The sequence below is a fragment of the Aptenodytes patagonicus genome, chromosome 2 (genome assembly GCF_965638725.1).
Source record: "Aptenodytes patagonicus chromosome 2, bAptPat1.pri.cur, whole genome shotgun sequence".
NCBI classification, from domain to species: domain Eukaryota; kingdom Metazoa; phylum Chordata; class Aves; order Sphenisciformes; family Spheniscidae; genus Aptenodytes; species Aptenodytes patagonicus.
This window is the reverse complement of record NC_134950.1, coordinates 125732154-125759808: the sequence shown is the minus strand read 5'-3', so window position 1 is coordinate 125759808 and position 27655 is coordinate 125732154. Positions and strand designations below refer to the sequence as shown.

Sequence of the window (27655 nt, the reverse complement as noted above, 5' to 3'; positions counted from 1 at the left end):
TCACAGACTTACCCCGAAGCTATTCAGCGCTGCTCTGGCACTAGGAGAGAGCAAAAGAGTTTTGTCGTGACATATATGACTGAAATGTACGGTATTAGTTGAGTAGAAAACGGTGACAAGAAGGATATGGCACAGCGTCTGCGGGACTGCTGGTTTTGGTCGAGAGCTTCCGCCATGGGAGCATGGCGGGAGTTGACTCCTCCACAGAGCCGGCAAGGGTGAGAGAGTGAGCGACGCGGGGCGGAACTACACTTCCCGGCAAGCCGCAGGGGCGGAGGGAGGAGGGCGATCCCCTGACGGCAGAGGCGGGGGAGCGTGAGGCGGTCGCCTCACGGAGCCCATCGCCGCGGCCATTGGCGGGGCGCGGGTGGCGCTGCTATGGCGCTCTCAGCGGCGCCCCTCAAGGTCTGCATCGTGGGCTCGGGGAACTGGTGAGTGCGGCCCCGGCCTGACCTTCCCTGCGGCTGTGCCTGCCCGGGCCCTGCTGTCGCTTCCCGCGCAGCGCCGTCGTGCCCCTGGCCCGCAGCCGGAGGGTTTCGCGCCGTGGCCGCGCTTTCCTCAGGGGTGGCGGCGGTGGTGAGGTCAGCCGCGCCCCGGAGGCGACGGCCCCGGTGCTGGTGGTGAAACACGGTGTCGTCGGCAGCTACCAGCAGGGCTTGGTCTGTGGCGGGCTTTTGGGCGCACTTATGCCGTACGGGTGGGCTTCTCCAGCCCTCGGTCTCCCTCGGAGGCAGAGGTACTGCCCTGAAGTAAACGGAGGGAGAAGCGGCAGAATCGAGCACCCTGTTTTGGCGTGCTTGTAGGCACCCGTCTGTTCTGTGAAGAAGTTATTTTAGGATATTTTTAACCTGGTATTTGTTGTGTGGTTTGTCCGATGTCAGGTGGCGTAGACATTAAAGATGCTGAACGTTTTTTTAATTATTTTTCAGCAGGTCATTGCTAACTAAGCGCTGCCTGTAGGGCTTCTGTAACAAGTCCGCTTCTCTCCAGAAGTGTTGTTCGGGGTTTCCTATGTTAGCTGTTTTCCAAGGTAGTTTAAAGAAGAGTTACGAGACGCCTAGGTTATTTGAAATACCTTTGCTTTTTCAAATTGATTATGCTGAGGCACACTGAAGGCTTGAGACAAGGTTTTATTGCTGCATCTATCACTAGTTTATAATTAGACTTAAATAAACTTACTGTTGTGTCCACCGAAAGTAATAGATTTACTAATCATTCTCCAAGAGGAGTATCATGTTAATAATCCTTTGTCTTGCTTCTTCAATTTCTCTGCCATTCCTGATCACTGTTTTTACCCCGGGTCCTTATTTACAATGAATAAGTTACCTTTATATAATACAGTGTAGTTATCTTCACAGTTTGTCACTTCAATTACTAATGCTAAGCATACATTATTTCCTGATAACATTGTTTTTTAAGACATTAAATCTAAAATCAGGGGAGTTTGGTATAGAGCAAGGTACTACATTTTATTAAACAAAACTTACCAGTCTTTTGTCAAGGTGATCTTAGACTTGTTGCTCACCTGCTGCCCACTCCGTGCAATTGGCTTTTGGTGTTGTTTTGCATAGTTAAAAATATCAGCAACTGCCAAGTTGTGTTTTTCTTTGTGATGGCTTGTTGAGGGAATGGCTGACATTTCAGTGCAGCATTTCTTCCTCTCCTTGCACTAGCTTGTAAGATGAACAGGGAGATACTGTGCATTGCAATATATGTCAGAAAGAAATTATGCAGTTAGACCTATCTATCTTTTAGGAGTATTGTTGCTGTTTTTCTATACTTGAAATCTAGCAAAAAAGTTTTACAGAAGTTTGACTGCATTTATATTTGATTCACTGTGAAACACACTTGCAGAAGCAAAGGTAGATATTACCTACTAGCAATAACCACGTGCATATATATTTTGTTTTCACCTCATTGGATCAGTTTAATAACAAGAAAAGCTCCTGCCTAATGGGATGGATATTTGGGTGGCAAAATGCCCATATCTGCGATGCTGAGAGAAAGAGAGAACGCTATTACTGGGCATCAGCTTTTTTCTTTCTTTTGGGGGATAAATGTATTCAAATGACTGATAGCTTATTTCATATGTGATAGCAGTGTGGCAGGTTTTTTTGTGGCAGGAAAGCAGAAACCAAAGTAATCAAAAATCTTAAATTGCAAATGGCTTGTGCAACAGCTCTCCCATCTCTGCCCCCCCCCCCAAAATGTTTCTGAAAACAATAATTCTTGGAGAGAGAGGTGATTTCTTCCTCAAAGTCCAAGGGGTGACAAACACCAAACCCTGACTGCAAAGGGCACTGTGATTCAATAACATATGCAACCATTGAACTAAATAGGACTTAATTTGAATTGTGTACCTGTGTGCATGTAAGTGCTTTTTGAACTGGGGCCTGTGGTCCTAAAGTGGAAGCATTTAATGCTCAAAAGCAGGTAAACAGAAAGAAATTGAAGCATTTATATACATCTTATAATTGATATTTTGGGGTTATATATTTTTGAAGCCTGAATTACAGGAGTGCATGACTGGTGTTGCCTAAATTGTAAGCATGTAAGTGGTTGAACTGAGTGAGGTTTGGCATTAGCAGTTTGGAGACTGTGGGGTTTTGGGGTTCTGTGTGAGATGATTCTGTCCCACAAGTGCCAGTAACTGTACAGACGTCCTTGCCTTCTCACAGCCCTTAAACCTATGTCCAGGACAAGAAAAAAACACTGAAGGAACTTGGCACAACAGTGACCATTTAGAAGGGTTGAACCAGTCACCTTTGATGATAAACTACTTCCAGTCAGACTTGTTTGGTCGGTTTGCTAGCCGGAACGTCACCTTAACAATGAAGTTGACTTGGCAAGGGTCACTCGACACCTGATTGGAAGATCATGGGGTGGGACAGATGGCTCGCAAGACACCGAAGAGCAGGAGCTGTGCTTTTTGCTGGCCTTGCCCATTTAGGGTTGCTCAGCTGGTGGATAAGTGATTGTATTAGGATCTTTAACATAGGGGATAAAATCGGCTTTCTTGAACGTGAAGAGAGTACACCTGGGGAATATGCCTTGGAGCCTCAGGATTCAAGGGCAGTACCCAGGTTCAGTTAAAACACTACAGATGCTGCCTCGGACACGTACTATAGCCTGCTCTTCTGATAACACTTCCAGGGCAGGTTAACAAGGTGTGCACAGCCAGAATTTATCCCTGTCTGTTTTGCTAGAACCAGTTGTTAATTAGTCTGATTGCCCAACTTGAACAGAAACTGTAGAGTTTGGGAAGAGGTGGGAAGTTATCGGGGCGGAGGGGTTCATACAGCTAGGAACTTGCTGTAGAAAAATGGGAGGTAAAACTTGTGGCTTAACTGAGGTGATTTTATAGGGACAAGTGGTAGAGCTAGAGTTAATGACATTATTTGCACTTGCATATTGTGACCTCCACTGATGCTGGTATCATGGCAAGTTTAGGAGTTTCTGGGTTTTGTGCTTTACTTTTAAAGTGATGAGGGGAAAGCAGACCAACTGTGATACTTTGTCTCCTGCCCTTCACTGTTGCAGTGTGTGTGATCTTGCTCGGTGAGTGTCAGATACACTTATTTAACACTTCTGAAGAACTGTATGTGATTGTATTTGGGCGTACGTTTGATACTCATTGCAAGGAAAAGAACTGCTGTTTGGCATGCAACTACCTTGTATTACTTGAATAGCATTAACCATCCCTCAGAGGATGTCAGGGTTAAGGTTTATGAGGGAATCTTTCACTATGTTTTTTCTTGTGTGAGCTGCTGCAGGCACCAAGTCTTGCAACCTAGCTCACACTAGAACTGTTATTGCTAAGAATAAATTGGCAAGAATTCCCGTTCCTTTGCCTTGCGATGTGTCAGGAGTGTATGAGACAAGCCAGACATTCCAAGTAAATTATTTCAGAGTACACACTGAGGAGTGGTAGGGCACATAAGAGAAGGGCTTGCTTGTTGGATTAACAGGTGTGGGGAGCTGGTATTTCACCTTGCATAGAGCAATCTTAGACTCGGTGTCAGTTGTTTGACCTTGCTTAATTCAGTCCTGCAATAGTTGTTGCAACATAACAGGAAATGAGGAAGGAGAGAAGCCAGTCAGGAGAATCTTCTTGAATTCAGGAACTAAGATTAGGCAAATCTTCACTTTTTTTTCAGCCTTTGAATGTTGTATTAAAAAGACAGCTAAGGCATTTAAGTGTTAAATAGTAATAGAATTAATGTCTTGCTCAAGTAGTACATGCTGCCAAACTTTATGCTGGCAAACTGTTTGAAAATCCCAGTCGGACAGTTGCTGAATCAGTTATTTCTGTCTTTCTCTATCAACACTAAGCACACAGAATGTGTAGTGAAGTTCAAAACTGAAGACAGTGATTTACCAGGATCCAGACTTTGTATATAAATCTACTAGCACAGTAGTAAATGTGCTTTTGTTGAAGGAACTCAAAGCATTTTGAGGAACACATACCTGTGTTGTGTCGAATGTGACTCATACTGTTTGTGTGGATCTGAAATTTGGGGGTTGAGCTGGTGAGTTGTCTACCATTGCAGCGGAAACCACTCTGCATGCATGCAGATCTAGAATACGAGCTTGATGAGAGGTGGCTGACAGTTGTGGCTTCTGTATCACCTCCTGAACCCAGGGGAATTTGTAGTGTGTGAAGAGCTATTAGAGAAATAAATTCCAGTCTTTTAAGACATACAGTTTTATGGTTTAACTGAAGAAGGTATAGTTAAGATACTATAATTTTTTTTGCCACTACTTAGAAAGTGACCTTAGGCCTGTGATAGTACACATCTTTAATATAGCACAATGAGTTGTGCCATTTTAAAAGCTCTCGGAGCAGAATGAATCTATTTGGTTTAGTCGCCAGCTATCAGTTTATTACAAGCAATGTCCATAATAAATTTAGGGGAGTGTGTGAGTATAACTAGATTTGCAAAGTTAGCGTTCTGACCTCCTAATAAAGTGTGCAGTTTCCACACACACGTAAGCCTGAGATAGGTGACTGTGTATTTTTTTTGCATCTTTCTAAATTTTTTTTTTTTGTCTGCTTAGTAGGTTATCAGTAATTATGAAGCTGCTTTCTTGTCCCAGGAAAGAAAGTTAGGTTAACAGGCTTTATGAAATGGCACCTTTTTCTTCCATGTAGCATTCAGGCTAGGAATGGAAGGGAAGGTTGCATTTGTTCCTCTTCTTGTATGTAGCTTCACTAATTCTGATTAATTTAATTGCTTCTTAGAGATTTGGGTAGTAAAATTGATCACCATCCTACAGGTTTCACTGTGTGCTGTTCTTGGGGAGAAAATGAGGCTAACAGTAGTGGAATTGTCTGCCTGCAAATTCAGAGGATGCCATTGCAATAGTTAATTTCTGTGAAGTTGGCAGCATAACCATAAAGCTTACAGCTCATGCAAGACATAAATGCTTCTTGGCTTTAAATGTATATCAGTATTGTACAGCAATTGATGGGTCAGTCAGCTTAGCAAAGAAAGCTTTCTGTTTCTTAAAGGTGGAAATGATCCATTTTTAAAAATTGAGTATGTCACTTTTACTACTGCTTTGAAGATATAATCCATTTGATTTGTGGAAATACAGCCCATACTCTCACTGGATAGCCAATAAGCAGACAAAATAAGTAGGGACATTTTCAGTAAATGCTTCAATCCAACCTACTCTAGATATATTTGTTTGAGAGAAAGCAGCAGTGTGAATGACTGGTGTATTTTTCCACTTGTTTTACTAGATCAAAAATGCTACATAGTACCTGGTCCAATAACCTGTGAATTTCTCTTTATTTTAAAGACAGTCTCTTTCTTCTAGAGCAAAATCATAATTTTTTTAGAATATTTTTGTTTTCTTTCCTGCAGGGGTTCTGCGGTTGCCAAAATAATAGGCAGTAATGTAAAAAAATTGCAAAAGTTTGCTTCCACAGTGAAGATGTGGGTCTTCGAGGAGAACGTTAATGGGAGAAAACTGACAGATATCATAAATAGTGAACATGAAAATGTAAAATATCTCCCCGGATACAAGCTGCCAGATAACGTGGTAAGGCTTGGAAGCTAAATTCTAGTTATGGAGCAGAGGGAATATTGCTCATGCTGTGAATGGAGGTAGAAACTTGTTTTGTTAACAACTTTAGGGTTTGTAATATTTCAAACTGTATGCTATTTTACTGATGAGATCAGAGATTTGAACAAGTAAAATTATGCAATTATGGAGGTAGGTAAATCCAATTCACTGTGCTCTCTTTTTTTTTTTTCTTTTTTTTCGGTCTCACTGTTGTCTTTATGTTACTTTCGCTTCTGTATAGGGAAGTAAATGTGAAAACGAGGGCAAGATTAACAGCTCTGACCATACCTATTTAAAAAAAAATTTGGCCTCAACTTTGGAAGGGAGCTGGCTGGTCAGTGAGAATTGAAGGGATTTCAAGTAGTCTGAAGCTCTTAGAAAGTATTACAGCATGAGAGCTAGAGTATTTCTCAAGTGAACTGCAAGCCATTTGCAGTTTATCTGGTTCTCAGTTGCATTTCAACTATGTGCAGTCAGATCAGCATGTTAGATGTAGCATTGCCAGGGCAGAAGAGTGGGATTCCACATCTGTTCTGTGTTAGTGTAACATGGTGGTGGGTGGGCAGGTGGTGACTCTTGCCCCAAAAACATTATAGGAAGAGACTGGAGCAGCTGACAATTCAGTAGAGATTTTGGGCAGAAAAAACATGAATTGCTGTGCATTGCAGTTTTCTCTTTAACAGTGATGCTGAAATCCCATTTCCCTAGCCTTCAGCAAGTGTGGTGTTTCTGCTGTCCACTTCCTGCTCGTTCAAGTTTGTTCTCTTTATCAGTAGGTCGAGCTTATTGCTACATTTTAAACCCCAGTGTTATTTCAAGATGGTCATCAAGTGTTAGGAAAAGTGGAGTCTGGCAAGTGACTTCAAAGTAGATCACCTTCTTAAAGGGTGAACACAATCTCTGAGTACAGAGAAAGAGAATATAAATTAGTAGATGTAAGAGGCCTGGAGAAGAAATTTGAGTGTGTAAGGAACTAAGTAAAGACACTACTTTTCTGCATGCAATCATTTATCAAAAATTGAGATTATTTTGTCAAAGAGAAGGCAGCTTCTTATTTTATATTTTCTAACTCAAAGTACTCGTTTGAATGTTACGGAACATTTTGAATTTTCATTGCACCAACCATGCTGGTGGCTGTGAAGATGCCCCTTTCAAGACATAAAATAGCTTGTTTGAAAGCTTAAATTCTTTTGCTTTTCTGGGAAGTTTGTTACTTCTTATTTTCAATGATGAAGCACAGTAGTTTGTAGCATTCAGTATAAGACCAAAATGTGCTTTTACTTACCAGATAACACTTGTGTGTAGTGTTAATTTTAAGAAGTTATGTGGCCTTTCTCTTCCATAACTACACAGGTTGCTGTCCCAAACCTTAATGAAGCCGTACAGGATGCAGACTTGCTGGTTTTTGTCATTCCTCATCAGTTCATTCATAAAGTCTGCGACGAAATCACAGGACGAATACCCAAGAAAGCGCTCGGTATAACTCTCATAAAGGTATAATAAATACTATGCATTAATAACTGAGAATGTGTCATGGGATCTTCTAAAAAAGTGGCTTGATATTTTGATATGAAAAGTCTCTTTGCATTATTCACTTGATTGTTCCATTAAACCTTCTAGATGTAAGATTGGAATTTGTCTCAGTCATTAGTGGATTGTTACATGGTGTTTTACTTTAGGCTAGCACTTGCAGGAAGAGGAAAATGAGGCTGTTCACAAGACTTTTAAAAAGAAAGAGGGAGTGAATAGGTTTTGCACCACCAAGCTTTCCAGTCTTTTATTTGTTGTTTCCAAACGCATCATTAGATGAAGAGAGCACAAGCATAATGCTTTGATTGTTAACACAGATCCCACATGCTGAGTTGATCATTTTAAGAACTGCTGAGAGAATTGCATGTGACTGAGAGGATAGTGCTCTTGTTCATGTCAAATATTATGTTGCAACAAGAGAGTCTGTTCAGCATGGCCCAAAAAGACAGTTCGAGCATAGGAAATAGGAGGGGGAGAGGTGTAGGAAGTGTCTCACTGGAGTGTTTGTAGTTTTGGTGGCAGGAGAATTTTTAAATGTGGATGGGCTTCCCCCCCCCCCCCCCCTTGTGTTTAGCTGCAAAGAATAAGCTATTCCCACGAGGTTTGGAAGATTCTGGTTTGTTGTTGCTTTGTACTTAGTTGACAGTAGGCCATTTTCTCAGCACATTTTGCCATGTTTACTGTCACTTCTGGAAAATGATACGTCTATGGATCTGTGCTTAAAAAGAACAAAACCTCCCTATCACTATTTACTGCAAGCTTGTCTCTTTAGTTTGGCTAACTAAGCCCATCAAATCTGTATTGTTTTGTCAGTGCTGACCTGGTATATTGCCGAGATGTATGAAAAAGTAATGCTTCCCAGGTGCACTTGCTGCATTTTGTAGAAAAACTTTTCATATTGTAGAAGGATAAAATAAGGCAGTGTTAAAAGAGCTGAATGCGTAGCATCACAATCACACAGCTGTCGTAGATGCCCTTAAGTTTATTGCTTTGAAGTTGTCTGTTTATGCTTCTTTCTTCTGTAAGCTCAAGATAGACTTTTCTTCTTTAATTTGCTAAATGTGATTTATGTTCTCATGTCCTTAGTGATAGGAATAACTCTAATGAAATCGGTGGAGTAAATGAGGATTTATGTCAACATATCTGAAGTCAGAGTCTGGGCCTATAGTCTCTTGGGATTATTGCTCTGGGTATTGATTACCAGTGCTTTAATGGAGTGTTGATTAATAGCTATGTTTAAAAAAAAAAAAAGAAAAAGGGGGGGGGAGTACTCATCTTCTTAAAAAAAAACAAAACCAAAACACCTCCAAACCCCAAACAAACAAAAAAACCCACAACAAAACAAAAAGCCCATGCATAGTGTAGTGTAAGTAAAATAGTGACACCTGCCATGCAAAGCAGAGTTGATTAATAGGCAGCTTCCCACTGTCACATTGCAACACTGCATCAGTAGGAAGTCTTTCGAAAGAAATGGTGTGAGGCCCCTTTTAATTTATTTGCGGGAGAATGCAAAGTACATGTTAACTTTTATGAAAAGGCATAACTGTGTGTTATTAAAAGTATCATTTAAAAAGAAAGGGCAGAGTTTTAACACAACAATGAAACTAAGTAGAGGCAGGAATGCATTCTTTCCTCTACTTTTGCAGCTTCTTTATGCATGCTGTTTTCATCAAAGTCATATTTTTAGTGGTCTCATTATGCTCAATACTAATGCTATTAAAGTGGCTTGTGTTGACTTTGGCGGTGAAAGTGCAGTCCTGCTCTGAAAAATATCATTAGTGGGATGTCTTGTTTCTGTGCTTTCTAAATTGCCTGGCAAGTTAGCAGTGTGTCATCTTTTAGTCTTTTTTTTCTTTTTCTTTTTTTGACAGTCTAATCTTCAAGCAGAGCCTAACGTCTGATAATAAAACTGAGTCTTTGTGAAATAAAGATATTTGTCTGCTGGTTAATCTGTGTTCCCATTGAAACATTTGCAGTTGTGTTGCTTTACATAAGTTCTGATCACTGATGTCTATGAAAACCTAACAAATCATTGTGTGGGTGTCAGGGGAGGAACCGTATACAACTTAACGATGCGGTACAGCAGTGAGCACAGGAAGCAGGATAGGTGGAGGTTACTCAAAATGCTCTTCAGGCAGCCTCAACATCAATCTCATTTTCATCTACCTATATACAGGCCCCAGGGATTGCTCTGGCAAGCATGTCAGGACGCAAGCGATAAAACCACAGAATCGGACTTGCATTGCCTGGGGATCATTGCTGCCCAGTGGAAATTCCCGTGTTTGAGCCTTCGTTTTTGGGGGAGGGAGGGGTGTTTGTTTTTTCTCCTGTCATCTAGTCATTCAGTATTGGATTTAACTCTACAAGAAACAGGTGCAGCTCTCCTTGACTTTGTCAGAAGTTGCATCTGTTTCATAGCGGGGTTGAATTTGGCACCTAAGCCGCTCTGATCTCCTTTCACTTGGGTGAATAGTTGTTGTGTACATATTCACGTTTTTGGAGTTGTTCCCAATGTGTGCATGCTTTTCTGTTTATTAATTGCCTCCTTAGGAGGAGGGGCCTTACAGTTATTTTGTGGGGACATTTTTGACACTGTGAGGGAAAAATACAACATGTATATGTGTGCTTGCTTTCAGATTCTTTCTATATGGCTCATTAAAGATGAGAAAGCAGAGTTGTGCATCAAGTGATACAAATTGAAAAATAATGCAGAAATGCAAGCACTGTTGTCTGTAGTTTAATTGGCTGGGTTTATGCAGTCATATCTGCATGTCTTTTGATTGTACCATGTTATTTAAGGAATAGCACCTCTGATCTGTGGAAATGCAAGTTACTGCCTGCCTGAAATGTCACTACCAGCAACATATAAGTGTGTGTGTATATATATGTGTATCTGAAAGTGGCAGAGGATCATTAAGTCATAATTCAAAATTACCAATCCCCAAAAGTACCAAATCCCCAACATTAAAAATAGTACGGTATAAAAGGTGGTATACTGTGGGAAAGAAAGACCGTTTTAGTACCTTGTTTGCCATGTCCCTGTTCTAAAAACTCAAAAGGAGTCTGCATTTAGCAGGCTAGGAGAAAAGGGTTTTGTGAGAAGAAAGTGGTCTCATTTGGAGTTCTTGGTTCAGGCAATTCAGAGTACCAGATTCTCTCCTCCATTGCAGCATTAATCTCTGGGGTCATCTTTTCTAAGGTCCTATTTCTGCCCCTACTTTCACGCTTTGTAAAGAGTGTCATAAATACAGATTAAAAATATCCTTAAAAGTTAAATTATTCTCAGTTGTTCAGCTTTCTACATATCTGTGAACAGCTGTTCCATTTGTAGTAGTATTCAAAATGATTAAACTGGGTTTGTACTAGTAAACTGTTGTTGGTATTATACACAAGGGAATCTGTCTCTGATATTTCAGTTCAGATACCTCTTCACAAAACAAGTTATTAGGATGCAATTTTGTGAGTTTTGGTGCAATTTCAAATCCAAGTGCAGGCCTGATTCACAACTGATGGATTGGTGATGCTTCACTGGTTTTAGTAAGGATACACTGATAATAAGCAGCTGAGATTCTGAACTAACAAAGCTGAATATTCAGCACTTCTTAGAATCAGGTCTTCGAGCATGGAATAAAAACTGTTACCATCATCTAGAGTTTAGTCCTAATTCTTAAGGTGCTACCTCCTATGAAAAGAAGACAGCTTGGAGAGGTCACAACAGTGGCGGAAGTTTCACTGGTAGCAAGTCTGTCATCTTCAGTCTCTATCTGAATAGGCCTTGTTGCAGTTCTCACCTGTGGACAAGACTAATTGTGATGTGCTTTCTTCTCTACTGTGTCTAATGAATGACTTTTTAGTAATTCCATTTGGTGTTGGCTGCAGGGAATAGATGAAGGCCCGGAGGGACTCAAACTGATCTCTGACATTATTCGAGAGAAGATGGGAATAGACATCAGTGTGCTGATGGGAGCTAACATTGCCAATGAGGTGGCAGCAGAGAAATTCTGTGAAACCACAATAGGTACTGTTCCAAGTAATAAGAATGTTTAAAACATTCTCCTGTCCTCACAGTTGCACACCAAATAGCTCAAATTTTATTGTTTTCAACATTGGCTGGCTGTTACCAGAAACTGTTGGGTTCTTCTTATTTTAATGTTGAATTTCCTAGAATGTTTATACTTCCAAAAGTACTAGGACCATACCAGGAATAGAGGGAGAGGGAGGAGTGCAATTTTACCTAGTCTCACGAGGGTTGTGACCTTAGCAGGTGAAATACTAAGCATGCTTTTTGTCACCCTCCACATAACAAACTGCTTTATTTTATTATGTGCTTAAGATTTTTTTTTGTGTCTACATGGCTTTATATGGATAAATGATTATATATTCTGTATTCCAGCTCAGATGTTATGGTCACAGATGGTACCTTTATGCATGTTTGGGTTGTGTTTTGGTTTTTTTTTTAAGGTATCAATATCTTATTTTAATCTCTCAAAATAATTAGTTCCCCCAAAAGCTAGACATGGTTTTTGTTCTGTGTTGATGTCTGCACACCTTTACAGCACAGAGATGTGCCTAGTCTTGGATTTCACAGTGTCTAGATAGGCGTGTGTGTGTCATACACAGGTAGTCATATATAATAGCACAGAGTTCATGTTATTTTTTTCAGTGTTAATTTTTACAGTTTAGTGCATTTTTAGCTTTGTAACCTCTCATTAACAGCTTTTGCATTGAACTTATTTTTGAATGGTTGAATTACCTCTTAGTGCTTAGAAACATTTGTCAGTGGCAGCATGCTCAATTAATAAAACATCCTTGACATACCTTTATCAGTAGGTATTTTTCTGGAATGCAGGCTTTAAAAATAATTGGTAGAATTGCACCTGATATTTTTTTAATTCACTTTTGTTTTATTATTAACTGTTCTTTTTAAAGAGAATGATACAAAGAAAAAGAGTGTGGAGACTTAGTGGAATTGTTATTTAGAATCTGTTGCTGAGTAGACAATGAATTATGAAGAAGCCCAGAGTAACTCAGTGCAGAGCTTTTAAGTGTGATGTAGACATGTCCTTAGTCACTTAAAACAGGAGTCTGTTTAGGACGAAGACAGAACCACCTTATCTCTGCTTTTAAGTATTTTGGCTTGCACAGGAAAGGCTAAACACCCAAATAAATTATTCATTTTTTAGCCTTCTTTCTCTCTCTCTCAACAGGCAGCAAAATCTTGGAAAATGGCCTTCTCTTCAAAGAACTCCTGCAGACTCCAAACTTCCGAATAACTGTAGTAGACGATGCAGATACAGTTGAGCTTTGTGGTGCTCTGAAGGTAAGATTAACAGGCTGCAGTTGGTACATAGATGGAACGGTGATCCTTGTAGAAAAAAGAGGGTATTTTCATTTAAAGAATTAGGTTTATTGTGCTTTATATAATATATAAAACTGCTACATAACATTTCCGGAAGAACGAGATGGGAAATTAGGGAGCAGCATGTTCTGATAGTTGGCTTTTAGACCCTTGTCTCACCATCTCCCAAGTTCTCTTTCTACATCTTTCACTTAGCTTACATGCAGTCATGAAACAAGTGTTGATTTCATCTAACTGGTCAACATATTTCTAAACCCATTTTAGTTCCCTTTTTCTTTTTGCAACAGCGTGTTCACAAAAAGAAAGGGAGAAAGAAATTGGCATTAATCCTTTGTGTCTGTTGACAAAACTATTCCCCTCTTCATTGACTTACACAATGTGAGCACTCTTATGTTTTATATTTTGTGGACATACACTGCGTAAGGTTTGTGTGGATAACCACATACAGAAATGACCCAAATAGGAAAAAAGTTATTTCGGACAGTTACTCATCTGGAATTTTTTTGGTAACAAAATTGATGCTGACAGGAAGCAAAGGCTAGCTTAAACATTCTTATTGCTGGTTTTTTTCAGGTTAATTTACAGGCCATTTGTGAAAGGAAGGCATTAGTCGCTTGGCGCCCTGGCCAATAGTACTGTAGTTCACGTTGTGTGATATCTATCATGGAAGCATTTCTGATGGGTGTAGTGGTTTAGTAGATAATTTGGCTTTTTTATTTTTTATGTTTTGGATAATTATTTTGTATTGCTTTGTTGTCTCTTTTGAAATTATGTGTAAACTACACCATTGACCTGCAAAGCTACCAAGCCAATGAATGATGTCTTTAAGCTAAGGAGTTCTGATTCCTGCTCAGTGGGAAGTAAATTGATAGCTATAACAACATAATTTTTGGCATACTGGTTTTCTTGATAATTTTGTCTAGAGAGCTGTCACACTGGAAGTCCTGAGAAGGAAGAGGTCATGGGTCTGTGCACTGGGCTAACGGGATACACTTTGGTGTAACATGCTTTGGAGTTACTGTATTTATAGCAATTTCTCAAGTTTGTGGAGCTCATAATTTGGCTCCACAGCCATTGCTTTAAAATGCTGTGGTGATGTGGAAGGTTAGCAGGAGAGAAATCCCTGTGTATAGACCTATGAAATTAGTCAAAGAGTTTTACAGATTTATTTTTCTTTGAAATCTGCTCAGCCTGATGTTTTCTGGCTAGCTTAAGTCCTTGCTTGATAGAGGAGTTCTGTCCCAGATAATTTTTACTGCAGACAAATCTCATGAAAGGGTGCTAGAGATGAGCGTGCCCATCAAACTGAGCAGCTAGTCAGCAGACACTGAAACTCCGCTGTAAAGGTCCAAGTGAGGCAAGATACCAACATCTCTTTGGAAGTGCAGAAGAATTTAAATAAATTGTTGTTCTTGACCTGGAAAGATACTGAGGTGAAACTTGTGTATTTTCTTTGTAGCCTTGTTTTGTTCCTCCCCCCCTGCTTCATTATTCATCATGCATCCTCCAGACTGAACTCTCTAGTTGCATTTCTAAAAAGCTGTATATATTCTGTACGCTCTGGTCATTTGGTTTTGATTGCAGTACATTTTGTTAACTGAGTTGAGACTTCCAAAGAAATGCATGGTATGAGCTCCAAACAAAAAGCGAATTAAGGATAGATTAACTTGTTTAAAAATACTATGGATTTCTTGCCTGATTAAAAGGCATGAACTGGTATAAAGTGGCATAGATCAGTCATGCTAATATAGGTGATGTTTTTTAAACAAACAACTCTTCCTTAATCCCAAAGAAAATTTTATTAAAATTGTATTTTTAAAAGTAATTTTTCATTTAAAACCCTTTCTTGTTTAATCCTAAATCTTGTGCTGACAGCACGTAAATAATTTCCTGAGCTGTTTTTAAATCGAACGTTGCAAAATTTTGTTAATGCATTGGGAACATATATGCCCCTGAAAGAAATTGAAGCAGCTAAAATTAAAGAGATGGGTATGTTTTTATTGCAAAGCAAAATGCAAAGCTCAGATGTGAATAGTGAAAGGTAAACTTGAGGTTTTTTCTTAGAAATTGTACATTCTTATTAGGAGAATTGTTTGCTAAGTGTAACAACAAGCATTTTGCTTTTTTATGATTAATTTGATAATCTTTGTAATAAAAAAATGTGAAAAATAAGAATCTTTTCATGTGATTGTTTTTAGGGAAAAATCTAAAGTGTAGGTTCTGTCAGCTGACAGTTACTTTATTAAACTTGGAAAGTTACTTCATGAAGAAATAGTAAAAGTTAGCATTATTTAATTTGCTGGACGGAGGAAATTCCTGTTTCAGAAGATGGCAGTGTCGTGTTGTGTGAAGAGATGGGTGTAAAAAGAGGGGTTCTACTCTCTTTCTATAGCAGTGCCAATTCAAAATGTCAGCAGTGTCACTGCAAACTACGGCTTAGAGGACAGAAGTAAGCAGGCACACGTGCCAGTCCAGACTGTCTTTTTGGATGTGGAAATAGTAAAAGCAACTCCTGTATTGGTATGTAAAGGATGAGAAATACTACACTATGAGAAATAGTATATTCTCCCAGCTTCTGCATTTTTCTATAAATACCAGCTTGGGAAAAGGACACTTTTCTGGTATTTCTGGCATAATAGACTAGATCTTGTTAAAAGTCTAAACTTACCTTGCTCTTCATTTCTGCAAGCCTTTCTAAGCAGGGAAGATTTTCAATGTGGATGGTTGCCTAAAGGTTGGGAAAAAATACAGAAGGGTAACAGAGAGTGCTCTGAGCACAGCTTTCCCTTACAATAATGATAATTTTGGGTTTGAAATTTGTTTTTTTGAAGCATATTTGAATTCGGACTGTAATAATAGGTATTGCAGCTGGGTGATCATGAAAGAACATGTGCTTGATTGCTATTTATATACATATATATGCCTATATGTATTGAACATTCACTTCACTTACTGTATTTATTTTTTGTGACAGTGGGCTGATGGAGATGGACTGAAGTATAGAAATCAGTGCAGTGAAACTGCAGTCTTGCATCAGCTTGGAGACTGGCTAAATAGGCAATGGCAGTCACTACAAAATCTGATGATACTGAGGAAGAACAGCTGTCTACAATAACTTAATTGGCTGTAGGAACAAAAGTGCTTGGCATGTTCTTCTCTATCAGGATATTTTTCTTTTGAGGACTGAAGCACATTTCACATTTATTTGTTGACCTTTTCTAAGGGTTGATTTCAGAAATTAACAAACTTCAGATTTGGATAGTTCAGTTTCAAGGTGTCCAGTTGGCTTTACAGGCAGCCTGACCCAAGGCCACCTACAAGTTCCAGCTGCCATGTGCCAGACAATGAAGGGGCCTTCCTAGGAGGTGCTTAAAGGTTATGACACCACTGTAAGAGTAGTATGTGCAGCTACGCATACATATGGATGTGCTCCTGGATGCTGATGGATGTGATGCTGCACAGTGGCATAGACCCAAGGTCATCACCTCTGAGGTGTCCTTAGAGTCCTTACTGCCTGTGCCAGTGTGTGGTCTTACAATCCAACAGCACAGACATGAGGCAAGGCTGAGCTGGTGTATGAACCTAGTAGCATACTTGAGAGGCGATATAAACGTTGGTAGCTGCATTCTTGGGTGTAAACTGTACTGGAATCACTTACCCAGTGCAGTGGTGACGGGGGGGGGGGGGGTGTGGTGTGTGTGGTGTGAGGGAAGGAGAAGTGAGAATCTAATCTCTGGATATGGCGAAATGGCCATGCTCCAGCTGGCTGATATATTTGTTCAGGGATCTGGAGAGTTAAACTCCCTCAAGTGGCAGCAGCCAAGGACTGAGACAGAGGTGACAGTTACTGTAGGAAGGAGAAGGAGCAGCAGCTGTCGTTGCCTTTCAGGTTGCTTCATGCCCATCTCTAAATTTTATGGCTCCAGCTTAGCCTTAAGCAAAGAAGAAGTATAACGATGATTTATTGTTTACCAGGTTATGTAACCCAGCATTATTACGTACAAAGGTGGTCCTGCAAAGTGTGTTTATGGCAGTCACTGTTGGATAGTCGGTCTAGGTACTGTAGAAGTTGATTGTGGTAATTACTCTTTCCTGAGATTAAGTGGAAATGAAATCCATTATTTACATTCAAGTTTGCTAGGAGCAAGCAAGCAGTTTATGCTTAACCTCTCTGACAATCCTGCTGATACAGTCTTTGATTTGTTGAGTCTTCATTTGACCTCTCTCAGCCATGATGTGAAGCAAGGAGCTTCTCCAAGTTCACGTGTAAGTAAGGAGGAAAGCAGGCTGTGCTGAGCTGTGACACTACCTCAAGGAAGGCTGGATGTCCCAGGTGAATTAACATTTCTGCTTAGTTCTCTAATGATCCATTTAATTATGGAGAGGTAATGGTTGCCTCAGAAATGGCTTCTGAAGCTGTCTTCATGACCACTCCACAAACTTACTGTAAACAGAGTAGGACTGTAAGTTGGATGTTTCCGAGCACTGACTGTGTAAGAGAACAATCTGTCAGCAAAGTCTGCAGTCTTGTTAACCTTGGTTCCTTGGTCATCTATTGACCTTGCATTTGTGACCTCTGGCATGTTTGCAGCAGGTCATGTGCAACTAAAAGACACTTTCTCTCATTTGCTCTGACACATCCTGTGAGCACTGCATGGCATCAACATTTCTTTTCTGGAGTATAGCTTCACTATCCCGGTGATAAAATAACAGTCCAGTCCTTGCTCATGTTCTAGAATAACTAGGACTAGGACTAATGCCAGCTTCTGGATACCAGACCAGCTAAAGACTCGCCTGTTAGTGCAAAGTGTTTTAGTAGCTTAAAACCATATGCAATATAAAAACACCCTATGCATCTTGCTTACAGGATGCATGCTTTAATGTAAAAAGCTGTTAATGCCAAGATGGGGAAAATGTTTTTCCTCAAGCCTGAAGTGGTTTTGAGAGCTCTCAGTCTCTCAGGCCAAGAGGAACGCTGTGTTGCAGTCATTTTGGGGTTGTTGTGACAGTATTTTTGAACCTTTGGAACAACAGGTTTGTCTCTAGGCTAAACTCGTCCTTGCTTACTTTGCTCTCAGACCCCCATGTTGTGTATGCAAATGCAGTCAGTCTTTGAGCTCATGGAAACGTGGGCTCTCTCCTCTTGCACAAATGTATACCCACTGCATTTGCAGGAACTCTTGTAACTTCAGGTGTAGGCTTTGGCAGTGGCAGTGTTCAGGATCGACCGTATCAGATACAGAAAGCTGGTTTGGCTGGGTAGGTATGCGATTCTCCCCCCACCCCAGTCTGCTGCTCAGAAGATCGCTATAGTGCTAGTGACGTTAGGCTCTTGTGTGTTACTTTGTGTTTTGCTTACGCATCTTCCTGAAACAAACTTGACTTTAGTGCCTGCACCCAGAGATTTCAAGTACCAAGCTGCCTGTTTTGGTCTTGTCTTGGACAGAAAGATGACTCAGTCTCAAGTTTTGTGAGATTTTTTTTTGTTGTTGTTGTTTTGTCTTTAAAAGGAGTGGCTTGTGTTTCAGTAAGGTGTAACTTTCAATGTGGTATAATTCAGTTCTCTATAGAAGTATTAGACACGAGAGAGTTGTCATAGATTCTTAAAGGATTTAAATGAAACCAGATAGCAGAGCTTGTAAATTCATAGTTGTGGCCTGAGGGTTATGTAGACCAGGGTATAACAGTCTCCTAGGTGTGGGGGTGTGTTCTAGAACATAACCAGTTGTCTTGTTTCCTCATTATTTGCAAACTATGTGTAAGAACATAAAATGGGGACATTGTACAAACAAGGAGCTTAGTGTTTCAGAGTTAGACTCACAACTTCTCTTCTTCCCTACCCCATTTCCTCAGAAGTAACTAGTTTTGGTATTACTTGCTTAAAACTATTTCTGTTGCTCCAAAGACAAACATTGCAAAATAGACAACAAAATACCGTAGGCCAAATAATATGGTAAGTTATGATCAGGTAGGCTGCTTCAAAGTGGAAAGGAAAGTCAGAGCAGGCAAAGTTGGAGGGAAGGCGAAGCTTTAGTATTGGAGTGTTCAAGAAGAACATGGAAAAAGCCCAGAGGTTGTTCAAAAATGTTTTTGTTTTTAGCTGAGTGCTAAACACTTGCAGACTTAATTTATGTGCAAATTCCATTTAAATGGATTATCCTGTCTGAAAACTTCTTAAATACATGTTTGACTTCCTCTTGCTTTGCCACCAAATGAACAAATATTGGAAGTCAGTCTGGGAGAGGCGTCCGATGAAAACATACCTTGACTGAATCATCACAGCCAAGATTTAAACCAGGATGATCTAAAGCACCAGCTTTAAAAGTCTGATCATCTTTTGCTGCTTCAGGTCTGATGCTGAGATATGTCTGCAATTTTTAAAGTCACCTTTAGACCTCAGCTAGCTGCTCAAAAAGCAATGACTCATCTTCTGACCTCATTTGATTGAAAGTCGCCTAGACATGACGGGCCACGCAGCACTGCAGCTGCCTGCGGTTTTTGGTTCTTACAGTTCAAAAAACAAAACAAAACCAGCTGTTAATCTGCTTGTTGCTTTCATTAGCAACTTCTGACTGTTGCTGTTTCTTCAGCAACAGGTAAAGTTGGTTTGGTGGTTTGGGTTTTTTTTCCCTGCATCAGGTGCTACATTAGGTGCCATAATGTTGGTTCTCCTGTGGTCTCTGTTGAGGTTGCTGTTGTTGCATGCAGAAAGGTATTACTACATCTATTGCTTCCTTGTTTGCTTTATCAGTACGTCAGAATTCCATTTCTTTTGGAGTGTTTTGGGTTTTGGTAGGGGTTTGGGGTTTTTTTTGGTAGGGGCAAACTAACCATGGCTAGTCTCTGACTCCCAGGCCAGAAAATAGCTTTCATAGTCACTTCACTCAAACATGTCTCAACTAATATCTCTATGTTTGTAAACCAAAGAAGGGACTGTATAGCTGATTGTTCACAAAGAAACAGTACATTCTTTGTAGAAGGCTGTCACCAGGTCCAAGGAAAAAAAAAACAAACCCAACATTTTTTGCTTAGGAAAGGTCTTCCTGTGTGATGAACCTTCTGGAAACCCTTGATTAACTATTACTGATATAGGAGCTCTGCAAGCTCTGCATACTTAAAAGGGCTGAATATGATTAGCTTGGCTGAATTTGGTCCCTTAGCATATCAACATGGAAGTCAATAAATGTTTCTTAGATTCAGTATTACTTTAATCGTAAAGAAAATATGTGGATAAAAGGGCTGTGGGATGTGGGATGTCAGTCTAGCTTTACCCCTACCTCAGGGCAGGAACAGCTCAATCTAGATAAAACCTTGTTTGGGTGTGGTGTAACCTGCTTGTTCTTGAAGATAGTCAATAATAATAGCTCCACAGCCTCCGGGGCAACTTGTTCCAGAGCTTTAACTTGGAAATACTTAGTAAGGTAAGACTTGTAATCTCTTTTTTTTTTTTTTTTTTAATGGTTATCCCATAAACCCCAAAACCAAAAAAACCCAAAACAACAACCTAGTCTTCCATTAATAAAGTATTTGCAGTTCTTAGGGACATCTGCATTCTGTCTTTTGGTGTCTTCTAGGATTCTGTAAGCAATAATTGACTCATTTCCCATTTGTTTTTCTCTTCTAATTAGAATATAGTGGCAGTAGGAGCTGGGTTTTGTGATGGCCTTTGCTGCGGTGACAATACCAAAGCTGCCGTTATTCGCCTTGGCCTAATGGAGATGATTGCCTTTGCCAGAATTTTTTGCAAAGGACAGGTGTCTACTGCCACTTTCCTGGAGAGCTGTGGAGTTGCTGATCTCATCACAACATGTTACGGTGGCCGGAATCGACGTGTAGCAGAAGCATTCGTTAAAACTGGAAAGGTACCTTATTCACAATGGGTGAAATCCATTGTTGCAAGTACTAGCACTCCTGGTTTGTTGGAGTATTAGTACAATTATCTGAGACATGCTAGCTGTACTGAGTGAGTACCCTTCTCTTTCCTCTCATTTTTGAGTCTGTTACAAGGTTAGAATGAGTGTAAAGGTGTTAAAAGGAAGGGTGATTAAAAAAAAAAAAAGCTGGAGGGATAACGTGTTGGGAGATGCAGATTTAAGAAGGAGAATATTTGCAAACAAGAATATAGGAGAATGTTATATATGCTTACTGAAGTACACTTTTGAGAAAGGAAGAACCCTTAGTAACATCTTGCTTTTTCCATCCTGATGATGTTGTCAGGCTTATGAAAATTTTATCATAGCTCTCCTTTTCTTCCTTCCCTCCCCCCTGTTGTTTAGTCTATTGAAGAACTGGAGCAAGAAATGTTGAATGGTCAGAAACTGCAAGGACCACAGACTTCTGCAGAAGTGTATCGCATCCTCAAGCAGAAAGGAATGCTGGAAAAGTAAGTAAGAACAGATAAAGCAAGTTCCACGTACCCCTTTTTTATCTCCATAACTCTTTTTGCATTTTTAGTCTTGATATCGTCATGAAGGTAATAGCTACTCTTATTACAGTGATTTTCTTTTTGGCTTAATCCCCAGTTAAAAATCACAGAGAGAAGTGAATAAAACCTCAAAATAATATTTCTTTAGATAGAGCTAATAGTGTGACATTAAATTTGTGAATGCCCTTCTGTTTACAGAATGTATTATTGCCTCCTGCTATCATAGAAAAGCATAGCAGAGTGTGTTTTAACATGTGAAAAGAATAAAATACATGAAAATAGAAGCTGAGCTTCCTAAAGAGACTTGTGAAGAGGCTCTACAGCTCATTTCGTAGTAGTAAATTCATTGCTTATCTCCAAGGAGAGGATCTTTGTTATTAAGGATCTGTATAGCTGATCAGCTGAATAGAGTGTCTGCTTCTATCCACGTGTATTCTAGCTTAGAAACCGCAGTTCTCTTTCCTAACGTGACTTCCAGTTTGCTGTAGGATAAAACCTGCCATCTGCTTGTGTAGGTCAGTTTTTCTTTTGTGGTATGAAATTAAGCAGGCTGTCCTGGCTTGTTCATTTGTATTCAAGTCAGAACATGTATGATTCCTAAAGCCACATACACAGTTGTCCCCTTATGAGATTAAGGGATGCATTATCTCTATCTGTTCCTGTTTGTAGAGGAGGCAAAATCAGAAAATAAATGACTGCCAGTCAGAAGACCAAGCCTTGTTACTTTTTCTTCCAAAGCAGTTTTTAAAGGCTAGTTTTAATGGATCAGCTGCATTAAGTTGCTTATTTTTTAACATTATCTTTGGGAGTAAGGCACCTAAGTCTGTTTCTACAGTGTACAGTAATTAAGCTAACTGCAGAAAAAAAACTAATTAAAATGTTGGCTTCAGTCTTTGCTGTTTATGATTCCCTAAATGAGACTGGATGCTGTGTTTGGGGTTTTTTTTTTTTGGTTGTTTTTTTTTTCCCCTGTTCTATCTTACAACAAATAGAGTGCATTATAGAAGACTTTGGATTGTGTTTTTAATGAAAGATATGAAAACAGAGAGTTGCTAATTTCTGTTTGGTATACCAACATGTATGTGTCAGTTCTTCATAAAAGGTCTCATTCAACAAGACTTTTGAAAGCAACTTTCAAAGTGTTTTTCGAAAACTCTCTTGCTACTGCTTTAAAACATAAAACACAGTAAAACAGCCATGGTTTCAAAGTGAAGAGGTAAGAGTCTAGTAAGAGTAAATTTTCATACTCTCATCCTACAGAAAGAGTCCCAAGGCTACGCAGAAATATGCAAAAGTCAAAGTTCAGTAGAAGAGCTTTGGTAGCAGGGTTGATGCCTATTTATATTTACAGTGCAATTAGTCTTTTCATTTCAACAGTTGTAGAACTAGCCCTCTTAATGTGCTCAGACATAAGATGCATTTGGAGTTTGCTGGCCATGAGCCTGCAGTCAGCCTTGATTCTGCTTTCCTCGTGTGAAGTGTGGCAGACCTGTGCGCAGCAGAGTAATGCTCTCTGAGATAAACAGCAAGACTTAGGTATCAAGATGTGGTTTGTAGTAGTGGTGGTACTTCTCTGAGAAGTAACTGCTGGTACTGTATCTAAAGCTGTGTGAAACTTGATTTTGCTTCAGAAGGTTCACATGTCTTGTGGCTGCCTCTAGTAAAATCTTACATAGGCATAACAAATTTTATTTTAGTGCCTACATTTAAGTTTTTACGGTAAAAGCAAATTCAGTCCCCCTGGCCCAATATATTATACAAAATGAGTGATAAGTGAGGCATGTTACACATTTGCATTTATTACACTTTTTTTCTGCATATTTCCTAGTAAGGGTTTTGCAACCTAAACAGTGTAGCATTGGATTTGAAAGAGCAGCTATGTGGCTATATGCTAATTTTGGTTCCACCGATGAAATAAAAACAAAAATCAATCCAGCTGGATTGACATGAGGTGGTTTTTGCTATTGCTGCTGTTTCTGTCCCACAAAAATAAACCAAAAGAAATGGACGTGCATTCATAGCAGGACATTAAAATCTTTCAGATAATTCAAAATGTAGCATTTCAGTTTTAAGCACTTGTAATAAAAGCCATAGAAACAATGGACTAAATTCACAAGCATGTCCACTCCCCCACTTTTTTCCCCCAGTAATGCAAAGTATTGCATTCAGCCAAGTACAGATCTTGTATCTGCCCCTGAGAATGCAGTAGTCACCATGCTGTAATGGTAGTCCTGAATGGCTCATGGCTTCTCTTGTGACCTCTGGTTCACTTTGAGGAGTCTAGTTCAGAGCTATGTAGTGATACCAGAGTTACCTCAGTATAACACGTGCTAGCAGAGTGCATGGGCAAGCATATACGGTGCTCAGGACTGGTGGGGGGTTCTGCTCAATGCTGCATTTCTGCATTACAGATAAACTTTAGAGTGACTGATGGGGGCCGCTTTCCTGAGGAGAAAGTCCTAGTCCAGATGTACTCTGAATCGCTCAGAAATTAACTATTTCACCATCTCCAATGCTCCTTATTTTTTATTTCAGTCAAAATAACGTAGTGTGTTTGGTCAAAATTTATCAATATAAAAAGCCACACTGAAATGGCATATTTATTCTGGTGAACAGATAATTAATCCCTAAAATTCACCAGGCTTTGTATGAAAATGGGACTTGTCTGACTGTCACTGTCTAGGATGGACAGAAAGCAAATATAAATTTCTGTAAAGCATCTTGGCTGTAACAAGCTTTCAGATTATCAGAGAAGCCTGAATAATTTAGCGGTTGTTGGAAATGTGGCCAATTTAAAAAAGAAAAAAAGAGGAGATAGAATTTAGTGTTTCAAAATCCACATTTAATTTTGGACTCTTATTAAAAACTTGACCTTCAGTTTCTTCTTGAGTCTCTTTGTGTCATATTCTGCAATTGTATTATCAAATTATTGCTCAGAGATAATGTGTAACTGATGTGCCAGTCATCCTTTTTAACCATAGATGAGTGCTGTAAGAATGTCAAGGAAAAATGCGAGTGTTTTTAATTTTTTAGATCACTTAATGGTTGTGCCATACATAATGAATGTTGCAGACTCCATTATAGCTAGCTAGGCTTCTGAGAGTGACTCATTTTAGAGATGCACGCAGGTTCTGTATTTATCCAGTGCTTTTCAGTCTGGTGTTAGCGCTTGACAAATTGAAAGAAATTGATTTTTCAGTCTCTCTCTTTCTCCTCCCTCTCCTCACCCCATTTTATTTCTTTCATTTAAGAAAATGTTACAGAATAAACTTAGGCTGCATTTGCTTTCCCCACCCTGTTTCCTCAGGTTTCCACTGTTCACTGCTGTGTATCAAATCTGCTATGAAGGGAAGCCTGTCAGAGAGATGATATCCTGCCTTCAAAGTCATCCGGAGCACATATAAAATCAATCAGGCCATCGTACTAATGCAGCTTTCTGCCTTTCAAATTTATATCTGGGTTCAAGTGGATGTATCGTTAAGCGTCGTTCAAAGCTGCTCACTAGGCAACAGTAACAACATGAATGTCTCTGAATGGGTATTGGTTTTTGTTTTACAGCCTAGTTTGACATAGCATGCAGTGTTGGCTTGGTGATTGTCATTTTACTGGCTAAAATAAAACTGTTTTAAGATGCGCAATGCAAAAGTTGCACTACATATCTAGCGTATATACACAAGTGTACTTCGTGTGTGTTCCTACACCGTAAAACACAATGTTTTGTTGTCTCTTATTAAGGCCTAGTCCAAAATCCACTGGACACCATGGGAAGAATCCCACTGGTTTTGATGGAGACTGAATCAAGCCTGTAACCTTGAAATATTAGGAGTCTTTCTATTAGAACTTGGTTTTATTCTGCATACACATTGAAATTTTAACATTTTGCATGTTTATGATTGTATTAATTTAAGCAATATTAATGCAAAACAAGTGGTAGCAGTTATTCAGGGGGCTACAGGGATATTTTAATGAACTCTGGTGAAGAATATTTTGATTTTTGAAAGTCTTTAAAACTGTCAGACTATTTTGAAACCAATTTCTAAGTGAATTTAAAGTTTTTAATTACACTGTTTTAAATGGAATATGCTAGAGGGGGATCATTACCTCCCCTTCTATTTTTTAATCCTTGCATTTTTGTACTCCTCTGTTTCTCCCTTGCTGTTCCCAGGAGTTAGGCTCTTCTAGAATACCATTCCCCCAAACAAGTGGGAGATGTTGACCTGGGGATTCTGAACCCTGGAGCCTAGGATCCATTTTAGTGTTGTACCTGTGGTCGTTCTTCACTGGTATTGTTTGGTGGGTGGGGAAGGATACTCTTGGGTATCCATTGCTCCAAATTGTCATGCTGTGTTTCTAGCTTAACCATCAGCTACAAAGTGTGGCACTCCACACAACACTCCAAAGAATGGGGAATTCCCTGTAGATCATGCTTGTGTTGTCAAAAGGGTTATGTGCCAGTATGCTGACTGCATTCATTTCAGTGCCTGCCAGTGACTGACACGTCAACTGGCCTGTAGCCCTGAACCAGCCTCGCCAGAGGAGTGATGAATTCTGAAGTTACTCTTTCACTGGACAAAACTTTAATGGGTGCTGGATCAAGACGTTTATGACCAATCTCCCAGAAATCTTCTCAAAGCTTTTTATTCCCCAGGTATCTCAACTAGGTTTTTTTCAGGCACCTTTGCTTTATCAGGGAGGTTAATTTTATTTATTATTGGAAAATTTGTGATTTTATGGAGTTTGGGAGTGGGCTTAGCTTGGTTGGGGTGGCTTTGATTTTTTTTTTTTTTTTTGTACGAAGGTTGATGCAAGAGAGGATAGATAAATGAAATCTGTCTTGCTTTTCTTGTATACTAAACTGTAATTTTTTTGGTAAAATATATGCTAGGTACATAAAGAGTGGACTCATTCTTGCAGCTGGAAGACAAGGGTTAAAAGACAATTCCGCTCTGAATATCCACTCCAAGCTTCTGAGCAGTATCAGAACTGTTGTTCACTGTTCTCGGTGATGTTTTAGACCAGAAATCATCCGCACAAACCCATCCTGACGCTTTAAGTTGTCATTTAAAACTTGCTAAAACAAAGGGGATGCCTGGAAATAATTGTCATACTTGCTTAAGCAGCCTGGGTTACTCTGAAATAGGTGAGCATTGGGGCAGCTTTGTATAGACAGGAAGATGCTTCAGCTCAGGGGTACCGTTTCTTGTGCTCCTATAATGTTTTTGCATTAATTTTTGGAAGATCTCGTGAATGTCCTCAGATATTCAGGGATGTGAAAAGTTATTTTGCCTTATTTCTGATTTAGTGCTAAACATAACAGATAATGGCCAGAAGTTAAGTAATATTAGACGTTTGTGGCAACTGAGGAAGGAAATCACTGGTAGAGCTGACTTGGAGTAAGCACTCTGCTTAGACAATTAACAGGATGTTTTTAAGATTGGAAGCACTAACGCACACGTGGAGTGTACACTCCTCATTACTGCATAACTTTCGGTGTGTCTGCTTATGCTTTGTCTTGTTTTTTTAAATACCAAGCTGATTGGCTTTGCCTTTATATGTGTGTATGTACATGTATATATAAACTTCTTTTTACATGCAGTATGTAGAACAGTAGCATTTTGTAAGATACATAAAGGGCTATATGAGCTAAATGTGGTAAATTAATATATATTTTAAGATGATTTCTTTATTATTCCAATACTACTTCTACCACTGAAACCCCAAAATCTTAATTGTTCTTGTTTTGTACAGAAGCCTATTCTAAGGCAAATCCAGAGAAAAGGTTTTTATGGAATTCTTTCCTCCAGTCTGTAATGATATTCTTGTTTTTTCAGACAAAAAGTGAGGTTTCAGTAACTAAAATAATTTATTTAAATTTCTATGGATACTTCACCATTTGTATTTGGTTTTTAGTGCTTGAAGACATTCAGCTTGGTGCTAGATATTTTTCCCCCACTAATATTTACTGCTCATTAAAAGAGTGTGATATGATACTGGAACTGAATGATTAGAATCCTGTTCTACAAACACTGTTTTACCTAGTACTGAGATGGCCTTACTGAAAACATTAACCCCTGTGTAAGGTTTTTGCATACAAGGTCATAAATTTGTAACTTGTTCTTGGATTTATGAACATTAATTACTAAGGGAGGCATTATCTTCTAATGATACGTACTCTGCTTGCCCTAGACATGTGTACTGATTTTGTTTAAAGATTGTGAAAGTATACCCATTTGAAGAGTTAGTACAAATAAACATTTTTGTCTTGGGAA

At 39.4% G+C, this 27655-nt stretch overlaps 1 protein-coding gene across 1 annotated transcript; it reads left to right on the top strand.

Moving 5' to 3' along the window:
* The first annotated feature begins 346 nt into the window (after nt 1–346).
* GPD1L (glycerol-3-phosphate dehydrogenase 1 like) lies at nt 347–27655 on the top strand. Its single transcript, XM_076331127.1, has 8 exons — nt 347–431; nt 5871–6048; nt 7426–7566; nt 11482–11620; nt 12810–12922; nt 20590–20823; nt 21238–21344; nt 24694–27655. The coding sequence occupies exons 1-8, from the start codon at nt 379–381 to the stop codon at nt 24788–24790; spliced, it is 1062 nt and encodes a 353-aa protein (XP_076187242.1). The 5' UTR covers nt 347–378; the 3' UTR covers nt 24791–27655.